This window comes from Ischnura elegans, chromosome 5 (assembly GCF_921293095.1).
Source record: "Ischnura elegans chromosome 5, ioIscEleg1.1, whole genome shotgun sequence".
In the NCBI taxonomy this organism is placed as follows: domain Eukaryota; kingdom Metazoa; phylum Arthropoda; class Insecta; order Odonata; family Coenagrionidae; genus Ischnura; species Ischnura elegans.
This window is the reverse complement of record NC_060250.1, coordinates 56,553,713-56,581,675: the sequence shown is the minus strand read 5'-3', so window position 1 is coordinate 56,581,675 and position 27,963 is coordinate 56,553,713. Positions and strand designations below refer to the sequence as shown.

The following is a 27,963-nucleotide window of genomic DNA, read 5'->3' as shown; positions in this document are numbered from 1 at the left end:
GAGGGAGACTATATTCGGAGGAATACGTATATAACCAAGTATATATAAAGGAATGGAGAGTAAATTCTGAAACCATATTAAACAATAAAAAGCTATTTTTTATCCAATTATTTATCATATGAAAATAGTTTTCGAGGTATTTCTGGGAGAATATCTAATTACATTACAAAACATATATGTAGTTACAGCACCTATAAGTATTCTTTTGTACAAAGTAGAATATTAGTCACAACCATTAGCACCAAATTAGTTTACCCTGAGGATATAAAATCAAGAAAATACCAGGACTGTGGACACAGGAAAATAAGAAGCATCCAAAGTAGCATGGATTGAAAAATAATTCTGGTAAAGAAAGGAGATGATTGTCCAAAACCATAACATACATCTTGGATAGCCTACTTTCAAGTGGTAAGTATGAAATGACAATATGCAAGCCACTAAAATATCCATTATGTGTCACAGTATTTGACTGTGTACAATGCCTGATGAAGGAACATTTTGTGAGACTGGATGTAGCACATTCTTTTGAGTTAGTTTTTTGTTCCCAGATAGAGCAACAGGAACTTTGTTCTCCTTGCCTGAATTCCTCTCCCTGAAAGCCTGCTTTTTAGACTCTAACCAGTAATAGTTATCAGACCATGAACTTGGCCTAGCAGCACTGCTCATTTTCCCATTAATGCTAGATAGTATTCCCGCATTCCTCGAGTTGTCGATGATGGCAGAATCTTGAGCGAACCCATCAATAACCTGGGGTGCATCTTTAAGGTCAAATTTAACTTTCCGTGACAATGACCACGAAGGTTTGCCCACAGCTCTGGGATCCAGCTTTGTTGATGTCCTCGCAACATAACTTGTGTCACCATGCTCTCGGTCAAGAGAAGAATCCGCATCAGGAATGGACTGTGCTTTATCACTTGGACTTCTGGACCTCATGGTAATCTTGGTGACTGTGCTGGCACTACTCCCCCGACCACTCTTACAGGTGTTCAAGTAAACACAAGCACGTCCCATAGTCTCACGAGCAAGGCGTGAAGCCAATGCAGCCTCTCTCTCTTTCTTCTGCACAGCTCGTTCTCTTTCATCCAAGGTTAGCTCCTTCATTCGAAGTTTGGCCTCCCTCTGTCTCAGAATTTCAAGTTTGTCTGCAATTTCCAGTTTTTCCTTTCCTACCTGTACATGGAGATCATGGTCTTGTTTCACAGTCTTGTTGAAGTTTTTTGTTAATACTGATTTTTTTAAGTCCTGGGGATGATTGACTGCTTTCTTACTAGGAGGAAAAATCAATCCTAAATGTTTTACTTCAGAAGACTGGCATGGTGGATGGCTACACGAAGCTCTGTCATCCTCTACTTTGGAAATGGGATTTCCAATTTCAGCATAAACAGCGTTGTCACCTGAACAGCAATCATTTTCACAACTGCAAAAGGTCTCATCCAATACCTCCTTTGGTTTCCCCGGCTGGATTTTTTCAATGGGGGCACTCAGAGTACAGCAATTTGAATTAGTCTGAGACCATGAGGGTATTCGAGTTACCACACTAGGATGATGAAGAATTGCATCAACACTTGGTCTTACGTCATGGTCCACCGTCATCATAAACACTATGATATTATGTAGGTCTTCAGAGTAATGAGATGGTATCCTGGAAAATCTGACAGAAATAGTCATTAGTTAGCAGGTGTAACCATGATTACAGCATAAGATGTGGAGGAATTGTTATCATGTACTTACTTTCCTTCTTTTATTCTCTGTGCCAAGACCTTGACGTTCTGGTTTGAAAACGGTGGGCGAAGACAGCAAAGCTCATAAATGACACAACCAAGTGACCAAATGTCTGATTTACGATTGTATTTACTCCCCTTCACCACTTCCTGCAAAGAAGATGATAGCATTTAAATCATAAATACTGTATTTTCATTTCATACCCCAGCATATCCATTTAACAAAAAGGGCCAAAATCAAACTGAATAATGACAATGGGACTGGAATTAAATTATTATCGCAAAGGATTTCAGATTTAAACAATTTAAGATTTCAATAGGGATACAATTTCTTATGGATATCTTGTCAAGGATTTATGTAAGAGAGCACCCTTAGCATTGTATGTTACAGACATTGCACAAAATTAACACAGAATTTCAGTGGAAATTTTCCATGCATCATTAAAAAATATTCAATCTAACCTCTATCAGCAGAGATCATTTAGCACAAATCGTAACACCCTTACTACAAACATCTTCCAACTAAAATATTGCTATTGGGTAATTGCTGAAATATTGAAATTCCCGAACATTTCCCTGTCAATGCTTGAGGTGGGCTCCATGCTGCACCTGAAACTTTTAAAAATTGGGCTTGAGCTTTCTGGGAGGGGAAACAGAAATTTCCAAGATGGCAAAAGGGCTAAAATGTGTTGGTTTTGGTGTTTATTATCTTTCTAATTCAACTTAAATAAGGAAAAATAGTAGAATACGATAAGTAAAAGAAATTACTTGCTCTACGGTTCTGAGTAAGATTCTATCATATTCCCTTCATTTTTATTTCAATTTTTAAATGAAATTCAGCCGCCTGATAAATAGAAATAAGTGTAGTTGTAAGCAATGATGTATGCACATTATTAATCACTATGTGAAAGCCAAGACTTCCATTTCAGACTAGTAAATCATGGTTCTATGCCTAAACATCACCGTTTACAATCCACTTATAAGACTTTTTGTGCCACCTTCTTTGACAAACAGTTGTATGAGAATACTCAAATAATTAAGAAATAATCACCAACTGAAAAAAGCTTGCTCGTCTCAGCTCAATTTTTTATCCTTGGTATTTGGCAACCTGCCACGCGACTTGGCTAGGCTGGTTGCTGGTGTACTTCGTAGTACAGTAAAACCTCTGTACATCATAGTAGAGGGGACCAAAATTTGGGCAATTTGATGCATGGAGGTTCACTATAGAGAGGTTTTAGTGATAGGCACCATTTTTTCATATCCTTCGGAAATGAAAGGCACTACTGTCTTTTAAACCATTATATTTACGTGTTTAAACAAACGTGCATGCATCAGTTAACATAAATTTATTATTTAATAATTACAGAAAGCGAGCGCTAGTGCATGATTTTTACCATGATTCGAGAGAAAATGATGTGATCTCTCTCAATTCAACAGTCACTTAAAATGATTAGGATAGTTGGATACCTTTTTTCTTATTTACTGTTAGGTATGCTCTCATATTGAACAAAATGGCCACAACTAATGATTAACGTGAAAATTACAGTATATTAACGCTTTCTAACCCAGAGCTTCTTCTAGCAGAAATCAAATTTCAAGATTTTTCATTTTGAAAACTTGAAAATTTTGCACTCAGACATTATCATTGTGGCAGCTAAATGTTTCGTCATTACAATTTACAACACAAAGTAATCCGTAGTTTAGATATTTCCTAAATAGAGCAGAAAAATTATAAATTTTTGATGTTGCTAAGAAGCAACACTGGATTATAATGGGTTAAAGGTATATAAGAAAAAAAAGAGTGAAACATTTATTGCTGAAAATGTCATTTCATGTACGTAATCACAGCTGCATTAATGGTCTCGAGTTGTCTCGGTACAATTTGCGGAGGTAGTTCGGCTGTCTCAGGGGTATCTCCTTGGTATGATAAGTGGAGGTTTTACGATATAAAGAGGTTCACTACAAAGAGGTTTGTCGATAAATTTACATGTAAATCAGAGGGGACCGTAAGGGTGGTATGATGCAAAGAGGTTCACTACATAGAGGTTTTACTGTATCATCATTGAATGCTCCAGTCTACTAGGTAATAGTAGTCCGGTGCCTGCACGACAATGTGCCATAAAATATTACATGGTATTACACTAAATACGAAGAAACCTTTATTGTACACACATTGTGTGTGCCAATAGAAACCTGCCATAAAATGTTTAGTACTTTTAAGAAAATAGGGAGTATGCTGCAGAGAAGATTCATAAAATAGGCTACTATATAATTCATAATCCGAATTAGGCTATATAATTCATAATCCGACTGCACAAGTGAGGGTGGGTGATGGAGAATCAGTGAGGGAAATTATTCTCCAAGGGGTGAGACAAGGTTTTCCCCTAGCTCCCTTCTATTTAAGATACATGCAGAAGCAATGATAAGGGAGGCAAGGGAGGAGCTGGATCTTGGGGTAAAAGTGGGGGATTGATGTCAGAATGATTGAGGTTCACAGATGCTCAGGCATTGTGAAGACATATGCTTAATTGTTTGAGGCGTAACTATGTGAAAGCGATTCATAATTAAATTAAGAAAGAAGAACTTTGTACTTTCACATTAATATTTAATCACGACCATGGTTTCAACGTTAGACGTCATCATCACGTCGTCACCACCTGATGATGACGTCTAACGTTGAAACCATGGTCGTGATTAAATATTATTATTTACGATATAAAGAGGTTCACTACAAAGAGGTTTGTCGATAAATTTACATGTAAATCAGAGGGGACCGTAAGGGTGGTATGATGCAAAGAGGTTCACTACATAGAGGTTTTACTGTATCATCATTGAATGCTCCAGTCTACTAGGTAATAGTAGTCCGGTGCCTGCACGACAATGTGCCATAAAATATTACATGGTATTACACTAAATACGAAGAAACCTTTATTGTACACACATTGTGTGTGCCAATAGAAACCTGCCGCCTGCTATTATTTATTCGTGACCTGATGATGACGTCTAACGTTGAAACCATGGTCGTGATTAAATATTAATGTGAAAGTACAAAGTTCTTCTTTCTTAATTTAAGACATATGCTGACAGGCCTGCAAGCACTAGTAGCTGCGCGAAGTGAATAGTATGAGAAGTACTGCACAAAGACTATACAAAAAGACAACAGTCATGCAATTTCATCAAGTTTGAAGAGCAATGGATATGAGTCAAAACACAAAAGTAGAGTCACAAACAGAAAAATAAGGACAAATTTCATGATTTGGGCAGATCATTATAGGAAAATGAACACAGTAGCAAGGATTTCAGGATAAACTACCTAAGTGATAGGATTATTTATTAGAATTATGAATGATAACACTTTTGAGTATAGCTTAGGGAAAGGATGTGTTTAAGAATAGGAAAGAGCAAATGAGAGGGTCTTTATGTAAGAGTGTAAAGGAAAGACTAGTGAAGAGTCTTCTATTTATCTTCTCTATATTTCATTTATGGTGCAGAAATGTGGGTACTCAGGATAATGAGAAAAGACTTTAGGCAATTGAGAAGTGAGAGGAAAATCAAGGAGAAATAGAGAGGAAAAGGAATCAAAAAGTGCTAGACATTGTGGGTGAGAAGAAGGAAATTTTACAGTAGATTCAGAGAAGAGAAAAACTTTGGATGTAGTACTAAGCAGAGAAAAAGATGCTGACAACTATTTTAAAGGAAAGACTCTTGGGTAAGTAGGAAAGGGGATGGAAGAGAATTGGGATTGTGTGGAATGATAAGGAATAGACCTTATTGAGTGCTAAAGATAGCAGTTAATCATGAAAGAGGAGGATAACCTATGTGATTTGTATAAGACTACCATAATGAAAGGATACTTTAACAGAATTGTGGATGATAATGTGTCGGGCAGAATAACAATTAGCTCAAGGCACAAAAAAAATAAAGGATGTTCCAACAAAATTCACTAACTCAGATGTTCCTACAGTTAAATTGAAATACACTAATGACAGTCTCCTACCTAACTCTGAGGAAGGTGGTAATACGCCACCGAAAATTTAGTACTTACTGTGAGTGTTTTTTATATTTTTTTAGTGTGTTCTGTGATTCTGCCCAACCTAGGGTTTTTTTATGTTATTTACCTCATCGAGGAACATTTCAAAATGAACATAAATAATATGCAAATAAACATAATTTCAACTTTCCAGTGTTCTACAATTGCATAATTCAATGATAGCAGTAAGGAGAGAACAGTAAAAGAATAAGCTCTTATAAAAATTTTTTTAAAAAAACCAGTCTTTATATTTAGATTGCAGGGGATGAGCAACGTTTATATATGACACAAAGCAAAAAAACTCAGTGACCCCGAAAAACCAAAAGTGACGTATTAAAAAAGTCACTATATTTATTAAATTTTCAGTGAATGGTAAGCCCCCTATGTTTCAAAATGCCACCCCTATGCTTTTAAATGCCTACCCCTATGTTAAAAATGCCACGAAACACGAAAATCGACCATTTGGAACTTCTTAGATCAAAAACATGTTTTGGGGGGGTTGACTGGGGGGTGGTTAAAGGGGGGTTGGAGAGAAAAAGTTATATTTTCATGTATTGTCATCGGAAATGAAGAAGTGTGCAAAATTTCAGCGTTTTTGCTTCACAGGAAGTGAGTCAAATTTGAGTTACAAGATTTGTACCAGACAAACAAACAGACAAACAAACAGACAGGTTGGTGAGTTGATATAAAGGCTGGAAAAAGAAGTACCTATTAAGTGGAGTTAGGCAAAAAAACAACTTAAGGGAAAGCAATGTGAAGCGTCATGTATACTACAAACACACTGAAATTTACCCTTTAGGAGGAGGACGAAAACTGCTTCAACCCTAATTTTGGTTAGGAAAGGTGAAGGCCGAGCTCACCCCACACTAAATGATGGGCATATTTCATACATTCAGGGTAGTGGTCCAATTCCTTTCCCTGTGCCATATCACAGTCATAAGGATTTGGTTAAGGGTATTACAAGGCTACAGCCAAGATTTTTACCTGGGGCACTTCAGTCAGTATTGAAATGCTCTGTCTTATAGGCCACCATGAAAGATAAAAACAAGCAGGAGAATGTGAGATTTGGGTTCAGTGAGAAAAAGATGAGGTGCAATGGATGGAAACTTAGGAAAGAAAGAACAAACAGCATGCAGAGAATCCATCTAGGGAAGTAGGGGAGTAGAAGAACATTCTCTACGCACAGAATGAATTGAAGCATGAAGAACAATGGACTGAGGAAAATTGAAGAGGGATGGATTGTTCAACTTTAATAAAGACCTAACGTCAATGGCATATCATTCTTATTGATTGACTTCTAAGTAAATGGAGGAGGAGAATGAAAAACTGCTTGAACTATAATTTTCGTTTGGAAAGGTGAAGGTAGACCTCATCCTATACTAAATGATATATTTCATACATTCAGGGTAGTGGTAAATTGACTTGAAGAAAAATGGAGCGAGATGGATCGTTCAACCTTCAAAAAAATGTAACATCAATGGCATATCATTTTTATTCATTGACTTCTAAGTAACATTGCTACCATGCAGTGTATCTTCTGCAATGCATCATCTGACGTATGTAAAATTTGATACATAGTTCTCAAACTGATAAAAATAGCTTGCATACCATAAAGAAAAGTGGAATAAATCCCCACCTGACAGTGGCTAACTTATCTCCTCTTGCCTGTTCTACTGAAGGCCCATTGAATGAATGTAAAGCACTGAGAGGTTTTCGGAAAATGCACAAAATCTAAACTCAAATTACTTACACATACCATTCCTACGAACAATCATGAAGTGCTGACAGATAGTTTTCGATTACAGCTTTAGTTTTAATTTTCATCACTGCTGCTTGATTCTTCTGACATATTCATGTCATCACTTTCACAGGTCCATGCCTCACTATCTAAATCATCGGAAATAAAACATTCCTTGAAGCTTTCAAATATTAGGTCCTCCGGAACCATCTCCCATGATGCAGAAATCCATTGACAAACCTGTGTCAACTCAGGTCCTTTTACCTTTCCTGTGGAAGTCTTTTCATGCAGAGTGGATACCGTCCACTCAGTGTACAGTTTCCTCATGTTAGTATTAAAGGGTCTTTGGATGCAATCCTCCAGTGGATGTATGAGAGATGACATAACATCCGGAATCGTCAGTGCTTCAGTTTTTCCTTCCATTAACCTTTGTTTTGTTGGTTCTTCTAGATCCATGGGAAAGTTATCGAGCAGTAGCATATTCCGAACCTTCAAAAGGCCACCAGGTCGGGGTTCCCATACACGTTTAATCCAGTCTAAGATACTGTTACTGTCCATCCAGCCATTATCCTGTGTCTTAATTATTAAAGCAGCTGGAGAGGTCAATTCATCAGGGAGAATTTCTTCTTTAAAAATGGCATACGGTGGGAGTTTCTTTCCATTTCCCATGGCTGACAACATTACCATGCAATAACTTTCGTAAGAACCACCTCCGGGTATCATCATCGACTCATGGTCAATTCCATTCGATGCTGAGTCAGATGGTACGTCAAAGTACACAGGCGTCAATACCGCGATCCCGATTTTTTGCAACGAGTGGCAATGTATTTCTCCCAGTTGATTTAGGTATCTCTGAAAGTCCAGGAAATTATCTATGCACGCACCTTTCAAGCTATTGGAAACTGTCGTCTTTGAATTCAATAGCCCATGCCGGACAAAAAATCGTCGCAGCCATCCTTTGCTTGCCTTAAACTCTGTTGGTGCTATCCCTAACTCTCGGGCAATTTCTCTAGCTTTCAATATGCACATTTCTGATGAGACCGTACATGCATTTAGACGTTTCTCTCTCATGAATACAGCCAGTTTGTTTTCAAGTTCTGGGTATTTTGATTTTTTGCCCCTGAACGCCCTTCTACTTTTGTTTGCCGTTTGCAGCTTCCGTTTGCTCTGTCTCCACCTTCTGATGCACGACTCAGGAACGCCACACTTCCTCGCTGCAGCTCGATTGCCTATTTTTTCTGCTTCAAGTACAATACGTAGTTTATCACCCGCAGGATACGATTGTAATTTCACTCCCGGCTTCATTATTAGCGAGACAATTAAAAAGTTGCCGATTTTTCGAAGCACTGTCGAATTCGCTTACTCGTTTCACGCTTAAGAAAGCCACAAATAATTGTAAGAAAATGTAACTGCAAGCATGCAACTGTTGCCGCAAATTAACTAATTCTGTCATGTCGTAAAAACGAAGCTCGTCATGTCTCACGACATCTCACAATCTTCATTCACACACTCAACCATGAAGCCATTCGGCTTTACGATGCGCGGTTGTTTTATCTACACGCGCGGAAAATGCGATACTCCGAACAAAACATCCCATTAAGTCAATTCGTTTACTTTGATTAAAAAGGCAGTAAAACAAGCAAAACCACCGACAGATCCAATATCATGCCTGCAGTTGATACGTACGTGAGCTATCACGTTCCGTTTTATATACACACTGTGAGGGATATTATAAGCTGCCGCATAATTGTCTCCTTCAACTGTGACATTTGAACACGTATTCGTTATACTAAGCAGAAAATCAATAAAAGATTCAATAGTTCGGGGATAAAATCCCTGGGGACAAAAGCATAGGGGTGAGGCATGCGAATTGGACATGGGTTAAAATGATGCGCGGCTTACACGAAAATCGGATTCGTTAAGGTATTGCACCCCTACCTTTCTTCATATTGCTGGAAGCGGCAAGGAAGAAAAGGAATCCAATTCTTTTATCTAAAGATGAAGGACATATTGTAATTTCTTATCTTCATTCGCCACAAGCACAGAGTGGAAATGAAACCTTATTTACTGTAATTATAGCTTCACAAAGACCACCGCAGAAAATTAAGCAGCATTTGCCATAATAGCTTATAATATAAGTTGTAAACCTAGAAAAATGAATTTTAGGTCTTCCACAACGCATAATGACCACAGGAAAATAACATAACATTAAGTAATAGCTGGCCATTCTGCAGAGATTTAAGGGGGTACCATAACTTATTTCAGCCTTAAATCAACATTTGTCATTAAATGCCATGTCAGTGAAGGACAGAATATTCGGATGGGAATAAATAATGGGTGGAGATTGAAGGTACTGACTTTTCTCAAAACATGTTTCATTTGAATTCTAACTTTCCAAAAGTTTGTGATTATTTGAAGCAGGACCAGCTAGAGACCAGGGTTGCCTACCAGGAAGCAGTTGGAAATGAGAAAGGCTTTTATTCACTTAATATTATGAATAGTTCTGGTAGTATGTTGAAGATAAAAATTTAAAAAATCACTGCCGCTGGGTGGGACAAGGAGGCAGGGTAAAAGGATGGGGAAGCTTCAGATGAACAATTTGGGAATGCAATTTCCTTCTCCTGAACCTCCCCCATCATCTAGAGTTTTACACCAATCATAAAAAATAATGATTAACATAAAGTCTATAATTATCACTCCTCTAGAAAGCATCACTTTTCTTAAGGGAGGAAAATCTGTGACATATAATTCAGCTTGTCGTCATTTTATGATGCTTTGACTAAGAAGTACCAAGAGGAACTCCAGAATGACTTCCACTAATGACAGTCCTGTTCCCAAAATTCTTTATTAAAAGCTTCAACAAATTTTTTTTACTTTGTGGATTTCTGGGAAAGTAGTGGATTCTCCCTAACTTACTAGAACATGCCGTTAGAGTGCTGTCTCAATTGGCTCTAATTTTTAGAATTGCTGAGCAGGGGTTACATTTATCCCAAACCATGACATTAAGAGCAAAGAATCTAATTGAGTTATGGTCTCATCAATTGATTCCATAAATTTTTTAAATAATCATGCCGCGGATGTTTTTGTAAATTTCATTGTAACTCGCCATTAATTATTTTGACAAATCCCAAATAATTGTGAATTTGTTTTCATGATAAATAAAACTATGTTTCTGATAAAAATTACTATAAATATGTTATTGAAATCAAGTAGCAAATAAACGAAGAGGCTATTGAAATATTTCCTTTTCATAAATTTAAGGGCACTATTAGCTCTCAAAACTAGTACATAGACAAACAGAGTTATGTGAAATGGTGGCTACTTAGTTATTTTGTTAGTCCATATGAATGAATTTCCAATTTTTTCAAAGTTTAAGAATAAAATAAGGATTATAATCCAACAAAAAAAGATTACACAGAACCCTTAATGTAAAAAAGCTATTACCTCATAGCTTAAAAGTGTAGCTATTACTTTTTAATTTCATAATAATCTGAAAAATTGCACCGTTTGAGCAACAAGAACATTCATTATGCGTGTAAAGTGAGATGCTTAATTTTAAATTTTAGAAATTTTCAAAATAAACATCTATCTTTCTTAGCAATAAAAATTATTTTTATAGAACTTATGAATTTTAAAGGTTTTTCTTGGTACTAGAAATTCCTAAAATTTCCTCAATTTCAGAACTTAAATCTAGCAAGCAGATACCGTTTCTAAACACCTAGCAAGCCAAAGGGACTGCTGATCTAGATTGAGCTTTGAGAAGCATGCTTGTGCACCATAAGCCTCCTCAGCCAAAAGCCCAACCTACATGCATTCAAATTCATGAGAAAACCCCCAGAAGTTTCCCTTTACAGCTGCTCTTTTCTAACAGCAAAAATGGGGCACACCTAAGTATGATTATCTCAGAATGATAGTGTTTACTTTGAAAGTACCTTAAATATCATAGATAGAGTAGGATTAATCAATTTCTGAACACTGTCTTCTCAATCGGCCTCTACATCCTTGGTTTAGAGTAAAATAAGGTTGTAGAGCTTCTACATCCTTGGTTTAGTGTGGAGTAAGGATGTAGAGCTTGGTATGGTATGGTATTTAGAGGAGGCGACCGACAAATAAGGTCATTTGCGCCATGAGGGAAGGGTAGGCAAGGAAGGGTGGAGAGAAACCTGGCATTGGCATTAGCCTGCTCTTAACGAAAGGCACTAAGGGGACCATGACATAACGTCCCATCCGAAAGATGGAGTGTTGCGCTTGAAATATCCTCCACATAATATTCAAGCAGAGATGGGACATTCTATGAAAATTCTCTGCAACCTCTGGGATAAACCCAAGCCCATGGTGTGGGAAGCCAACCCTCTAGGCACCATACCAACCCGATCCTCTGGTTACACAGCTCTACTTATTTCTATTTCATTTTTCAAAAGCACCTAGTATGTACAATCATTCCCAAAATTCTTAATGTCAGAGAATATTTAATCTCCCAAATTTTGAATGCTCTTAACAAAATATGTCAAGGGGACTACAGCTTAATCACTCATTCAACAGGAGGAGGGCTGAACTTAACTGATTGTTAACCACCGGGTATGCGGTATATAATCATCATGAGGGGATTAACCCTCAGTGGGTACTGTACATGTATACGCCACGCCGATTTAATGTTCATTTGCAATGGATATGCTGTGATATTCTGTCACACACCTGCTGCAACTCGTAGATGTCTCCATTTAGGTCACTTTCTGCCAGGTAGATGATACTTCAGACATTTTTTTATGCACATATGCATCTTGTAGCTAAGCTCTGTTGTTGCCTTACAGGTTGCATTCCTTGGCAAGGAAAATTGTGAGTTATCTCAACAGAACGAACCATAAGAAAGACTCATTTTATTGTGTACTCTTCTCTACTTAGCAGTGTGTATTTCCGAAAGGAATTATTGTTTTTCTACCCTTGTAATCCTTCGCAGATTGTGGTCTGCTTGGTTATTCTCTGTGATTGGGGTAACTGATTTGGATATCTTTAGCTACCTAAGTTGTCCTCAGTTTGTTTTTGCACATCGGAGTGGACGGTTTTTTTTGCTGTTTTGGGGATTTCTAGTGTAAATAACTAGTAATTTTTTATAAATGTTTTGAGGTGCTATCGCTTTTGGAAATGAAATAATTTCTATCAAGCTTGCTTACATTTTCTAATATGGCTTCATCGAGTAGAAGAAAATGATCTGAACCTAGTGCAGAAGAAATTGTTCACATTTTAGAAGAGAGCGAAGATGAAAGTGCATCTGAGAATCTGGATGACGATTAAATCAACACTGATGTAAGTGATAGCGAAAGTGATGAAGACGACGATCTTTTGAGGAGGAGGTTACCAATCAACCTGGGTATCTTTATGTTTGGAGTGAACGAGAGGAAGTGTGAGAGAAGTTCAGTTTCTCAGGTAAATCTGGATTGAATGAGGATGTTGAAGTTGGGGATGACATTCTAAAATGCTATGAATTATTTGCGGATGAGAATCTGTGCACGATGATAATGGAGCAGACAAATATTTATGCTCAGCAATTCTTTGCGGCAAATGTTAACATGAAGCCGCGATCTAAGGCACAGAGTCAGGTTGCGACAACTGCGAATGAATAAGAGTGTTGCTAGGATTTTTATACTACAGGGTATTGTACTGAAACCCGATTATGTGATGTATTTTAGTAAGAGAGAAAGCATTGCCACTCCCTTTTCTTCTAAAGTTTTTAGTGAAAAAAGGTTCCTTCTTCTGAAAGTTTTACATTTTGTGGATAAGAAAACTTTCAATGTTGATGTCAGCAATAGATTTTTTTTTCAAAAATTGAACCAGTGCACAGTATTTGAAAAATAAATTTTCATCAATTTACTCGCTCGATCAGGCTAGTTGTTGATGAATCTCTCCTGATGTGGAAGGGTAGACTCTCTTGGAAGCAGTACAGTACAAAGCGGAGTAAATTTGGTAAAAACTATTTTGCGCTATGCGAAAGTGAGTTAGGCTACATATGGAATTTTTTTTATGGAATTTATACGGGAAAGGACACAATGTATTCCGACATATATGAAGGGGAAAATGTCACTGCCAAGATCGTACTTGATTTAGCAGATGATCTTACAGGTGAGGGGCATACAATATATGTATTTAGACAATTGGTACACTAGCCCTAGATTAGCAGACAAGTTATCCAAGAATAGAATGGATGTAGTTGGGACGATGGTGTCAAGTAAGAAGGAGTTTCCTCAATCTATAAAATCTGCCAAATTGAAGAAAGGAGAAATGGTGGCGGCATTTCGTGGGAAACAGATGGCGATGAAATGGTAGGACAAGCGAGATGTGATAATGATGAGCACATTTGGAAAATGGGGTTAAAAACCGGTAAACTAATTGCGATTCAAAATTACAGTAAAAATATGGGTTGGGCTGATAGAAGCGATGGACTCATGAACATGTACAAAATTGCCAGAAATCGACCAAAAAAATACAATCAAAAATATTTTGGCGCTATGGACATGAAAAGGTTGAATGCTTATGTGATTTACAAAAAGAACAAGGGGAAATTGAGTTGAAAAGATTTTCTAAGTCTTGCTTGCTGAAATACTGATTGCAAAGTACAGAGTAGATGTCCAAGTACTCCAGGGAAGGCAATCTAAAGCCCCTAAGCCCTTTTGCCTTATCGAGAGGCATTTTCCTGATACTGTCCCCCAACAACCAAAAAGTGCCCCACAAAAAGATGTTTTGTGCGCTTCAAAGAGGGGAAAAGGATGGAAACAAAATATTGGTTTCCTGATTGTTTTGTTGGTTTGTGTTCTGTTCCATGCCTCAGGTTAAATCATGTTCAAAATGATTTCTAAAAGTATATAATCATTGAATTTTTAAATAAATGAAGCATCGTAATCATTGACAAAAATTTAACCATAAAGAGGAAAGAGTAAAAAAATATATTTGTAATGTGTGGTTGCCTTCTTTGCCCCTTGATTTGACAAAATTTCTAACATTGTAATTTATTTGTTGACATCTTTCTAAATACTCTGCTACACTGACAAAGTAAGTAGACAAAAAATTATTAAGGATTTATTCCACGCCAATGTATTCATCACTTGAACGAATTAGCTAATTGTTCCCCTTTGTAATATTTTTTCACAATTACGTAATGTTAATCATTAAAATTAATTTTTAAACCACAAATGTTCAACATTTCAAACGAATACCGAAAATATTGGTTTTATAGTGAAAAAATAATGAAATGTTTAATCTTCGTGCAACAAAAATAGAAATTTGGGCTCAGTGTAAAATTAAATACCCACCACAGGTTGGACATGGAAAAATTAAATTCCCAGATGAGTGATTAAGCATGAAAAGTAAAGAGATCTCATACATTTTTTTCAGCATATAGACCTTGTGATAATCCTAGTTTTCCACCTTATCACTTTAAGTGTACTTATTTTATAGAATTGCATTGATAAATGAATCACATTGCCCCCAGCTTGTCATTATTACTCCCTCCGGATTCACTCTGACAGCATGCAAGAAGAAGAAGGGAAGATCCAAGGGACTGAGGAGTGTCATTTCAAGCAATGTATGGTGCGGCTGGTGGCAGGCGGCGGGTGCCTTTGAGGCAGCGTTTTGGCATGAAGGAATCCAGATATGACTAAATGGTTGAAATTTTTATCCAAAGACCTCTAAAATATCATGTTTACCTTTTTTTAAGAAAAAAATTTTATTTGGGTCAAAAACCTCAAAATGTACGCCCTTCAGGTACCTCAGGATGCACATCCATTGTGTATGGTGTGACTAGCCTACAAGGAGTCTGAGCAGGTTGGGTACCCAACGTTCAAAATTCCTCACTGTATTGATCCAAATGGAAGATTATCATGCAAATTTATTTATTTGTCTATGACATATGCACTCACTGGACCTTTACCGCAAATTCAAGTGTGATATGAAATCTTTTGTTGACATGTGGTGTCAGTCAGATGCTACATATGGAGTATGTTTCTCTACGGAAGCGAGGCTTGGACGTTGACAGCAGCAGAGAAGTCAAGAGTGGAAGCATTCGAAATGTGGTGCTACCGAAGAATGATGAAGATAAAATGGATTGACCGTGTGAGTAACCAGGAAGTGCTAAGGAGAGTAGGAGAAAAGAGAAGCCTCCTAAAAACATTAAGCAGAAGAAGGGACAACTTAGTTGGCCACATTTTGAGGCACGATGGTCTGATGAAGACAATCGTTGAAGAACAAGTGGAAGGGAAAAAGGGCAAGGGACGGCCCCGAATGAGTTATATAGGACAGGTTATAAAGGATGTAAAAGAGAATAAATGTAGCTATGAAGAGATTAGCGGATAGGAGAGAGAAATGGAGAGCTGCATCACACCAATCTTAGGATTGTTGACTAATGATGATGATGATGATGTGGTGTCAGGGCGGTGTCCTTTGCGAAGTGGAAAAGGTGGAATCTGGAGACACGATGCTGAAAATGAGGATGGAGCCATAGAGAAAAGAATACAATAGTAAGGGTGGAGTCTTACTGGGGCATCGCCACTCGGAGGGGGGGGGCACATGCGCAGAGGGATGGGGTCCAAGGTTGCTTTAACCAGCCCCTTCGGCGGACCCCTTCCCCTCGGAGAGTGGAATTGCGATGGAAAAGACGCTGAACGGGAAAAATGAATGAATGAAAATGGAAGAAAATGAAAGAAAAATGATGATATATTGATGAATAAAACAAGGTGGTGATGAAAAACTTTTAAACCTTTTAAAAAAACCGCCCTTAGTATAATAATAATACTCACTGGACTCATGTAAAATGGGGTTCCAACAACTGTCTGTGCATAGCATTCTTCGGTATCATCCCTCTTCGTATCATTGGAGCTCAACACCCGGGCCAATCCAAAATCGCCAAGCTTGATATTAAACTGTGCATCAAGGAAGAGATTAGCAGGCTTGATATCCCGATGAAGTACTGGGCGACCAGGGCCATGGCAAGCCTGAAGTGCACGTGATGTTTGATATAGAGTTTTCCACACAAATGCTTCGGCAACATATGCATGAGTCCTAGAAATTGAATAAAACAGTAATAATTTTTAATATATTAGGAGTGCAGTATCAAGATCACAGAATTTTATCAAGGGTGCATTAGAGTTACCAGGAAGGGACATGCTCAATAGATAATTAGCCAAATATTCACTTGGTCTGCCAGGAAATATATTAGTTTTGTTATACCAAACAACCAACAGCAACTGCTCTGTGTTTAAAATATGGACATACATACACAACAATGACAATGGACTGTAATTCTCTACCCAAGCGGGTCTCTACCTTTTCTTGAGTACGCAAGGCCTTTACCCCACAACCTGAACATCATTGTCGAGGATTAAGGGCCATCAATGACATTTATTATAATTTAAGACAGCAACTAAGGGCGGTATTTTTTATGTAAAAGGGATTGTAGAATTATTAATGTACAGTAATTTGGCAAACCATAATAAACTTTTGAATGTTAGCTGACCACCATCCAACAATTAAGAATTAACGCAAGAAGATATTCATGAATATAAAAATAGCTACTGAAAAACTGGCAATTTATTTCACAAAAAGTATGACTTGTCTTGGGGTACACATGGGTATATTACCTTCGACATTTGCCTATTAAAGCCGCCAAATCTCCCCCTTCACACCATTCCATTATGATGTAGATTGTGGTACTTTCCTTGTGAATAATCCTATCGAAGTATCGTACAATATTAGGATGTCGAAGCTCACGCAGGACATTAACTTCAGACACCAGAAGCTGTGAATAAATAAAATCCAATCATAAAAAAACTATATTAAAAAATTGTAAGTATCTACACCATAATATGGGAAGTATAAGGTATAACACAAACCTTTTTTCTCTCCTCAGACATGCTTCCGTAGTCCACCGCTTTCCAAACAAAAACATGAGAAGTATTCTTTTTCCGCACTTTGTAGCATGTACCAAAGGACCCTGTTCCAATTACTCCGAGAACTTCATAGTCTTCGATTCTCTCAGGCATTTTGGCAAAACGCCGTTAGAGAAAATCCGATTCCGAACACAAAACGTCGTTTACACTGAGGTAAATACAAAAATAAACTGCTGTGGCACCTATATATCAAATAGTATTAAAACAAAAAAGCTGCCAAGGTTCTTGAGCACCAAATAAATACATTAACCACCTATTCACCTGTGGCTATTTTGCAAATACGGTTTCTTTTCGTAATTTGAATCAAAACAACTCTATGAGCTGTGATTGGCTGTTTCTCAGCCGAAGCGCCCTCCTTTGCGGTGGCTGGTGGAGTGAGGTGCAATCAGCAGAGTAACGGTATCCGTCTACATGATTTTGTTATGTACAATGTGACGTCTTTCATAGTGTCCCATCATAAGGCACCAAAATTATCTTGCACAATGTTTAAATTCATTTTATCCCCTATTAGCTATTGTTAATCATGGGCTGTAAGTATAAACAGCGAGTTTGTTGATTAAATTGCGACTTTCCTCGATTTACGCATTTAGTAGCATTAATCAAAATTGTAGCTGTAACTCTTACGTATTAAGCCTGTCATAATATGTCATCGGGTCGGAAACTTGCATTTGAAATAACTTTCAATCAAAATTTTTTCAATTTTTCTTATCAATTCATGTTTTTCGTGGTAATTGTAACTCTTTCATATTCATCTCCCGTATGATAACCTTAGGGTAATCACAACCTATGAAGTTGGTGATTGTTATCGTCTAATTTTATCTTTTTTCCGTCACGTTTAAAGTATTATTTGCGAGGGCATCTAAGTCTTTCGTTTCATTCGATTGATGGGCCACGACTTAGAAGTGCGTTTTTATTGACTTCTTTGGAGACCTATATGTGTTCATAATTTTCCAGGATTGGAGTAAACGTACCTTCATGTTCGTTCCCATAGGTTGATTAAACATATTCTGCAATAATGCACCTTGAAGAAAATCAAGGTGGAGAAAACGCTGAAGATATGGGTGAAAGTGCGTATTTTCTCGTAATTTGGCAGTGGTGATGAAATACCCCAGTGGGCGTGGTAATAATTTGCTTTTCTTGTGTACAGAAAGCCCAGCTGTATTAGGTGCTGGTGGAAGTGTATCAAACAATGGAAATCCGTCATTGGGATCGGGAGAGTCAGATGCCGTTCAAGGTAATTAAAGGGATGCGACTGCCTATTGAACAATTATTTTGGTACTGAGGTGCGTTCTCGAATCTCTAAGGACTCATAAAGTATTAAGCTCGGAGATGTCTATATTCCACATATATGGGAAAAACTGATGTGAAAGAGGTCGATATCCTACCAACAATGTACTCAGTCTAAAAAGGAATGAGTTCCCCTCATATGATGTATTCTTAAGTAACGTATTTTAAATATTCTAATTTTACCTAGGAACGTTTTGGCTATTTTATTTAAGTTTGTATTACATTATAAGCTAAGACTTACCTACAGCTAGAAATAGCCATAGGCTTTTGGCTCAACCAACCATTTCTATGGCTTCCCACCCTTACTTCACAATGCTTCCTCCCATGGTTTGGATCCTTTCCCCTTACCTCCTTCACCCTTCTTTATTCCTCACCTGACTCTCCCAACACTTGTCAGCTTTCTTTTTTCTTTTATTTTTCCCAACCCATTGAGCCAATTCTGCTGCCATTTATTTTTTTCTGTAAATAATTATTCCCTGCTCCATTTTTAAGCACCCAAATTTTTACTCCTAAAAACTCGTGGCTGTGGGCAGTATTCCTTTGTTGTTGTGAAGCCACGGCTTTTGGTTTTATGCATCTTGGTCGAGTATATCTCTGGTATGTTTCTAATTGTGGTTTTCAAATTAAGCTACCGTATTCGTCTGTGTTCTTGTTTTAATCATCCCTGATAACTCAAGGTTTTCTTGGTCTTGCATTCAGTTCTCATTTACTTCACATGAATATTGATGATTTCATGTCCTTTGTGGGTATGGATTTTTCTCCTCAACTCATTCCTCCCTTCCCCCCCATGCCTCCCATCATCCATGTTCCCCTTCCACTAGCTGTTTACTCTCACCTTTCTAATCCCCCACCTCTGCCCTCATCCCCTTCCGCATTCTCTGTGTCAACCCCTCCACCCTTGTAGCTCCAAGAACCCCCCCCAGTTATTTCCTGCTTACAGATGGCTCAGGTTTCTCTCGACTCAGTCTTTTGACCACTGCCAAAGGTATTGCCATTTTCGTGAAGGGTTCATTTCAAGCGAGAGGAATTCCTGGCCCCTAATATATTACATTATTTTGTCTTAATGTGATTTTGAAAGGCATCACAGGGGGGGTTCCATGGAAAACTTTTATGTAACAAGTGAAGTGGGTTTGGGTGAGATTGTGGTGTGTGTCAGTACATTGGAAGCCTTGTGCAATAACATAGTGGGAAGACATTTTGATTTAAACGTGATTTTTTGAAGAAATACGGTTGTGGTTGGAGTAATACATGGTAGAGAAGTGTTCAACTGTGATGCTAACATTTTGGTGGAGATAGGTAATTGTATGGCAACATAGTTTCTATTTTTTTTTAGATGTATGCTATTTGAAGGATAGTTGAAAATCTTGTACTGATTGACATTACCGTATTTACTCGTGTAAGCTGCACCCTCGTGTATCCTGCGGACCCCCTTTTTTGGGCCGGCTTGTGAGGAAATAAACCTTCCTAGTGCTTTTTGAGTGTGGTCTAATATAGAAACTCGTTATTTGTTGCTAAATCGTTAAATTACATTACTGCAATTAATAAGGTTCAGTAATGCTAGAAATGTAATTTCTGCATAGTAGGGATGGTCGGATCAGATACCTTGGTTCCAAATATCCGCGGATATTGCCCTTCATTGGATACATCGGATCCAAAGTCGCGGAAGACATCGGATCTGGATCCGAAATTTTGAATAATAGCTTCAGTGAATGCAACCCCATAAGGGTGGAAAAAATACCGATTCTCTCTTGTTGAGATGTTTTTTGACAAAGGTGTTTTTGAAAAACAGCTTGAAAGCCTATTAAAATGATTTTTAATTTATAAAAGTATTAAAATGTGTATGAAAATCTAAAAATCATTCCTTTGATTGTATGTACCCAGAATAAACTTGAATAATTACTTCGTTTAATAGCAGGAATTTGAAAATGCATTTGAATCCGAAAATATCCGATCCGAAAGATCCGGCTCCGAAAATCAAGGATCCGAATCCTTATCCGAAAAAAATCCTGGATCCATCCATCCCTACTGAAGAGGTTTCCTAGTTTCAATGCTACATTCTGAAGAAATAAACGAAAAGAATTTGAGGGAAAATGCGTGGCTTACGTTAAAATTTGCATGATTCGTGTAAGTCGGACACCCCCATATTTTTCACCGACATTTCTGGAGAAAAGTTGTGCGACGGCTGTAAATACGGTATTATATACGTAGGTACTAATTCTATTGAATGAAAGTGGCATTTCGTTGACTTGCATATCTTGAGCATTTATGTGCATACTTCAAATGCTGTGATTGACGAATAACCAAGCTAGTCCAATGGATAGATTCAAAATTTATTATTCTTAGATATCGGTGTGGGCACAGAGAGGATTTAAAAATTCCCTTTCACCAGAGGATCAGCTTTATCGGTATACATATTCTGCCTTTTTCCAGTAAATTCTGAATGTGATGTTTCAACAACATCCATTTGGAATATGGGTACTACCCTTGCTACATCTCTTTCTATGCCCGTGTGCATTGGTGCCACAGTCTTATTAGTACTGGCTAAGACTTACTCTACATATTTAGGATTGCATTGCAGTTGTTGCTCATGAAAATGGTTACAGGTAATTGGAAGCAGTGCTTGGGCATAAAAAGTGATTGGAGATTTTAATGAGTAAAATTTTAATTGATACCTAATATTGATTTACAGAGTTTTGCTATTACGAATTGAAGATAAAATTTCATTGGAATAGTCAGTAAGGGTTGAAGACAAAATTTCAATGGAATTCAATGTATTCCATTGTTCAATAATCCTTTGGAAACTATCCATGCCTCAATTATTATGCATTGATTAAGTTTGATGGCTTCAATGGTTCTCGTTATTTCTATGATGGTGTAGTATTTTCTTACATTCAAATTTCACTTATTATTCTTGTGATTGATTGTTTTCCTGGCGTACGTTGTTAGGGATGGCTAATTCTGCTCTCCTCTGCGTTCCTCACTGATGAAGTAGCGGCGGAAGAGGTAACAATTCTACTTCAATGGAAACTGAAAACAAAACCCCTGGATGAAATTATTTTAAATATGTTATTTTTTTGTCCAATAACATTTTGTTTGAGGCAGGGTTAGATGGTAGTAAAATGTTTACACCTGATAGGACACTAGTCTTTACACCATTCTGTGCCATGAAATGTATCCTACTTATCAACCCCTGACCATCTCTTCTCTTACTATTTCTTCTTAATCTTCAATCTCACACTTCTTGTGACCATCCTGTGATATGGGTTGTGAGAATCCCTCACCTGTTAATTTTGCTTATTACTCTTTTTGTCTTCTCCAACGAGGTTATCTCTTGGCAAATCATTTCAAGTACTTCCTCTTTTGTCTTTTTTTTGTTCTGCTTCATCTTGCCTATTTTCCTCCTACCTATTCTCTTCATATTTTCTCAGGGTCCCTATTTCTACTCTAAAGTAGATGCAGTGCACTACAGTAGGATAGTGTGCTTTCACACTCCAGCATCCAGTTGTTGAGATTTCAACATGTCCCTATATATCAGTCGTGTGTTTTGTGCCTAAAAAGCTTGTTTTTTTTAAATATTTTTTTATGGTATTCGTCATTGGACCTTTCTGGGCTACCAAGTGTCTCCTCAAAATATTATTTTTTGCACCATGAAAGTATGTTTTCTGTGGAGATAAGCTTGCTGATTATCAGTCTTAGAACTCACACTCCTGAAAATTGATCTATGAGATTAAATTTTTTTTTGGAAGTCAAGGGTAGATGGTAGCTTTTGATATTTGAACACTACATTTTTCAGAAAAATGGTAAAAATGAGAAAATCACAACAGTAAAATATTCTACTTATTCTTATTTTTATAACTTTATAGAATCTATGAGGGGAGTTCAATATATAATGCAACAAATTTATTTTCTGGAACAGGGTTTGTTTAATAGAGTATTCAATTACACCAAGTTATTCCCCAACCTTTAGACTACACAGCATTATTTTTCTACATTATCTCCATTCAATGGTATGACTTGATGCCATCTTGAAGTGATGGCCTGTATGCATGCACAGTACCATTCCTCTGGTCGATGTCATAGATAACGTCGTACTGCATCAATAACTTCTTCATCATCCCTGTAGCAGTGATGATGAAAAACACGTCGCCCAATGGCTTAGCGTCCTTTAGTCTACTACCAAATCATTGCACACATGCTGCAATTGCCTATGAATATCTGAGATACCCTTATTTTTCACCAAAATAAATTCAATTACTGCCCACTAATTGTAACACACCTTTGTTACAGGCGATATTTTAACAGCTCTGTATAGCCAGGTCATGTATCGGAAGTCAGTGCAATTGTACGAGATGAAGTAGCAATGTTTTATTGTGTTCCTCAGGAAATGCCAAGTTTTTTCAACCTAAATTGGCCGTGAAAAAAAATGTGTTGCATTACTTATTGAACTCCTCCAAGCAGTATGTTTATATTTTATCCATTAATTATATCCAGTAACGATTATATTTTATGCAGTACAAACACTCCTCCAAAGAGGAGTCTACGTATTGCATAAAATATAAGTGTTGAAGTTTAAAGTGATGAATTAGGGGCCTGCTTATTTGTGGTAGTGAGGCATGAACAATAACAACAGTTGGAAACTCAAGGTTGAAAACTTAGATGTGGAGATAACTTGAATGGCCACACATGGGATCTAATGAAAATTATCATGGAAGGATAGGGTGGAAGGGGAGATGGATATTCGTAGAACATGGATGAGATACATGGAGCAGGTATTGAGGAATATACAGCTGAAGAATTGTGGTTGTAAATACGTTAGCTGATTGTGGAATCGAGTGGAGAGCTGCATCGAACCAATTAACGTTGATGACTATTGTTGATGGTTTAATAAGCCTCTCAGTACTTCACAGTCCTAATTTTTGTGCTTGCTAATGTTCACTTTGTAGATGTGAGTAGTGGGCCTTCAGCATCTGATTTTGATGGACGGCAAGAGGAGGGGGACGGTCTTTCTGGAGGAGTGGGGGATTCATCCTTGGAGGGCCATGATACTGTGGATGGTAAAGGAGATGGCATAGGTGTTAGTGTTGTGGACACTGGCGATGTTGGGACATCTCTCGGGGAGCCATCTTCCTCAAGGACACATGTTTATGGAGGAAAGGCTGGAGGTCCTTCAGGTAAGTCATGAAAAATGGCTAATAATCCTTATACCTCATTAACCTATCCCTATATTGCCCTTAAGTTGACCCATTCAGTGTTTGTGAGGCATGAGTACATATAAAATGAAATGAAATTGTCTATATTCCACAAATACATGTTCACGCTTCTTTTGCTAATTATGGAAAAATTAGTTTCGTTTTTTATGAAATTGAATAGTTGTAGAAAATTGACTCATAAAAATGGGTAAATTTGCAGCTTGAAACTTATCATCAATCTTGCCCTCCACCTTTAAGTCCTTCTGTACCCTTAAGTCAACTGCTCTCTAGGGTGATTTTTTAGGATAATTGTTTCATGTCCTAAAAATTTCAGAAGTTGATCCTGTAAGTTCCTGTAGCATTTTCATGATTCTTATAACACTTGGCAATTTTATGTATTTTGTATTTTTGTGCATCAGGTATTAACCTAGTAATTCATATCATGTGGGAGAAATTGCAATTGAATAATCACATTTGAACCGTGTAATCTGAAATTTTGTTACTTCTTCTAAAGTTAATCGTATTTGGGGGAAGGGGGACTTAGGTCATGCAGATGAGTTGCTTATAATAAATATTGGTCCCAGCATTAGTACTTATTCATCGGGAGCTTCCCCTTAGTTACTAGTACCACACATCTCTAGAGTCAAATTTTTGCATGCAATCCAAAAATGACGTATTAGGAATGGGCTTCTCAGGTGAAAATATGAATAACTTTGTGATATCAGTGGTTCGGGTTCATGTTACAACCAACTGCCTCAGTCATGAAGTGCGTAAATGAGCATATTTGTGTATGCATGTGATTGTAGGGACAGTCATGTTTGCCCTGTATCCCCTCTCTAGGGCTTCCCCCTTTCACATTTGCCTTTATTCTGTAAACTGCAGATGCCCAGTCGAGGAACATAGGGAGCAGTTCATCTAGTTCTGGAGCAGGGGCATCTGGTGGTGTAGGTGGCAGTGTTCCTGGCAGTGGTGGGCCATTGTATTTGCCGTGGGGTGCACGCAAGGATAGGGGAGCAGCTGGGCCTGGTGCTGGTCTCCTTGGACCTACAGACATGGATGCCAGGCCTGGTGAATTTGTTATGCGCACTTTGTTTGCTGAGTTCACTGTTCAAGCCGAGAGGAAGATAGAAGCTGTTATGTCTGAACCTTCTGTAAGAAAATAACTTGTTATCTTATTACAGTTTTCATTCTTTTAGAAATTTGTGTGAGTGCTTTGTCGAGATATTGGTCAAATATCATAATTATTGGGATTTCATTTTGTGTTCACCCATAAATTGAAATTTGGAATTGAGTAAGCATGTTTTTTTTTTTAAATGTAAATCAATCACAGTACTAAGCACTGTTAATGGAAATTTTTAAAATGCAAAATCAATCAATGGAACTGTTGGCATATGTGTAAATATCCTAAAAATTACATTAAAATAATTGTTAGTGTTCCTCTAATAGCAAAGCGATTGGAATTATGACTTATTTTTAAATAGTTTCCGAGAAATTATGAGAAGAAATGAACGATCCAGCAATCCGCTTAGAAATGTATTGTCATTGGCTCGTTGAACTGTGACTCATACTGTTTGAATCCTGAAAATTTCTAATTGAGAATAAGAAAGTATTTTTTAAGCTGCTGTAATTTTTTTTTTTAAAGGAGCGTCCCATATCCAAGTCTTTGCAGCGTGGTGAAGATCCACAGTTTGATCAGCTACTATGTGCTTTTGGATCAGTTGCTGAACACTGCCTTCCATCACTGCTCCGTGCTCTGTTTGCTTGGTACGACCGGCAGGTAAGAAAATCAGTTAGGGAAAAAAGAGTGAGTTTGTAAGAATTTTTTGCTACATCAGAGGTAAATGTAAAGAAAGTAATGGGGACTATTCAATATAATGAGTGTACCAAAAGAAGCATTGGTAATTTTTTCTCTAATTGAATGGAAGTTTGAAATAATAATAAAAAAGGAATAAAAACCAATGAAGAAAGTGGCTGATGGCATAGTTGCATAGTGTTAGAAACTTTACTTCATTAAGTTGTGCCATTTAGCTGAGTGAAATAATGTTTAATCTTGGAATGGAGGAATACTAGAAATTGACAATTCTGATATCATTACGGACACTGGTACCAATGCTCATATTACTTCGTTCATGATTTAATACCAAGTCAGTATTCCTCCTCAAACATTTCAGCCTGATTTACTGGGGAATAAAATGTAATTTTCCAATTTTCCTTTTTTTTATTTTTCCATTCGATAAGGGGAGTTCAGTTTTTTTCCTTAGTCCCACTGGTTTTTTGAACAGTAATCAGAACTGAAGCCAATTATAAATTGTAATTGTACCGAAATAATATTTGCTAAACTGAAATTGAAAACTTTTTTGAGGTTAATGCACGTAGTTTGAATAGAGTGATATTATGGAACCAGTGTCAAGAAGCGAACTGGAATAGAAGCTGACAAAAAAGTGGAATTGACCAATCCTTTCTATGTTATGAGACACTTAAAATGAAAGATTCTGGTGAAATGGAGTGGCATTAGCCGATATTGGTGCAACTAGGTGCAATTTTTCACAAAAATAACCTTTAATTTGGCATGGGTTTCTATGTTACTACAACATTATCATGATACTAATGCAAGTAAGTGCAGCCAAGTGACATGCATGTTTTGGAGGGAGAGGGGAAAAGAAGAGTTGCGAGAGGAGGAGAAGCTCATTGCAAAGACAGAATGAGGAGTGGGAGAATAGGGAAATGGTCGGTTTTTGTTTGTGAAACCTGAAAACTCACACTACTTCCTTGTTCTCCTCTCTTATCCACCCTGGTCACATTCTTCCATTTTTCCGAGTATCACTTCTCCTTTCCGCTCCTCCTCCAAAAATTGTTATTTCCCCACTCTCCGCTACTCCCTATCCCGCTCACCTTCTCCGGGCTTACCCATCAGCTTCCCCTCCACTCTCCCCTCGTTCCCCCCTCTTCCTCCAAAACTGTGTAAATAGGCTGAACTTACCACCATTTGTACCCTGGCATTTGTAATAATATTGAAACCTGGGTTGAATTAAAAGTTATTTTGTGGAACATTACACCTTGTTGTACCAATGTGTAGTATAACGGCTTGTTTTGATGAATTGAATCATAATAAAGTCAATACTAGTGAATAAATTCCTCTTCCTGTACAGTGCATTCTATTGAATTCCTCTTTTCAGGCAAGATTAAATAATCTTAGTGTGTTTAGAAACCACTCATTTCATGAAATACTTGAAAAAAAAGACAGTGCTATTTACTTCATAGCATATGATGGTACCATTACAATGCATCAACTATAGCCTTCAAATTTTTTAATACTTTTACCATAAGTACTTGCTAATATTTCATATTGACATAGATTCTTCCCTTTTTTAATCTGTAATCAGGCATCAGTAGTATTATTTACAGGTATTGGGAGAAACTATATTGACTCTTACTTTTTCTTATGGTAGATCGGGACTCCCTTAGAGTTCCAGCAGTTTCGTTCCCACCAGCATCACCATAGGACACCAGCATCTGCCCTTCTCTCTTCACTGCCAATCTCCACGTCTTCCTCAGGATGTGGAGGCTCAGGCATGAATTCATCCTCTAGCTTAGGCTCACCTGTCCCCGGAGCAACCGGTGCTGGATCAAATTCAGGATCTGCCTCAGGAGCGTCATCTTCATCTACCCCTGTTGCGTCATCTTCCAGCCCTGGTCCGCATCATCAGCAGGAAACTGGGGTTCTGAAGAAGGGTGGAAGAATGTAAGTGACTTGGCAGCTGATGGACTTTCCTAGAATGAGTTTTGTTATGTCATGAACACCCTGGCTAAACTTTTTTCTCCTTTTTTATGCTGATTTTGACTGTATATTTTTGTTGAAATCATATTTTCAAATAAGAGTTATAGCAAGTGATTTTTTGTGTTGGATGGTTCTCATGGAAAAGTATTGGGAAACCAACAGTGTATAGCAAGTACTTTTGTGCTAACACTGCTATGAGCCCATGTAACTGCAGATGTCATCCTGGATGAATAACTACCAGGATGACCCTGTGCTAGACTTTGACCACTGTGTGGTTGTAAGCTC

The 27,963-nt window shown here is 37.6% G+C and overlaps 2 protein-coding genes across 3 annotated transcripts in view; one reads left to right on the top strand and one right to left on the bottom strand.

Moving 5' to 3' along the window:
• Window positions 1–93: 93 nt before the first annotated feature.
• Window positions 94–17,762, bottom strand: LOC124158906 (serine/threonine-protein kinase Nek1-like). 2 transcript variants are annotated; one of them, XM_046534319.1, is made up of 6 exons: window positions 17,686–17,762; window positions 17,368–17,606; window positions 17,116–17,273; window positions 16,276–16,537; window positions 1,732–1,871; window positions 94–1,651 (listed from the first exon to the last, which is right to left on the bottom strand). In XM_046534319.1, exons 2-6 carry the CDS (start codon window positions 17,515–17,517, stop codon window positions 457–459), a joined length of 1,905 nt encoding a protein of 634 aa, XP_046390275.1. In that variant the 5' UTR covers window positions 17,518–17,606; window positions 17,686–17,762; the 3' UTR covers window positions 94–456. The 2 variants fall into 2 exon arrangements, with proteins under 2 accessions (XP_046390275.1, XP_046390274.1); XM_046534318.1 differs by having other exon boundaries at window positions 17,368–17,760.
• Window positions 17,763–17,829: 67 nt separating this feature from the next.
• The window catches only part of LOC124158907 (protein furry), a 95,432-nt gene continuing 85,298 nt past the window's right edge, over window positions 17,830–27,963 (top strand). The window contains exons 1-7 of the mRNA XM_046534320.1: window positions 17,830–17,954; window positions 18,379–18,491; window positions 18,572–18,658; window positions 23,655–23,882; window positions 24,783–25,051; window positions 25,543–25,677; window positions 27,350–27,642. Coding sequence (XP_046390276.1) covers window positions 18,440–18,491; window positions 18,572–18,658; window positions 23,655–23,882; window positions 24,783–25,051; window positions 25,543–25,677; window positions 27,350–27,642 — 1,064 coding nt within the window. The 5' untranslated portion in view covers window positions 17,830–17,954; window positions 18,379–18,439. The remainder of the gene's footprint in view (window positions 17,955–18,378; window positions 18,492–18,571; window positions 18,659–23,654; window positions 23,883–24,782; window positions 25,052–25,542; window positions 25,678–27,349; window positions 27,643–27,963) is intronic.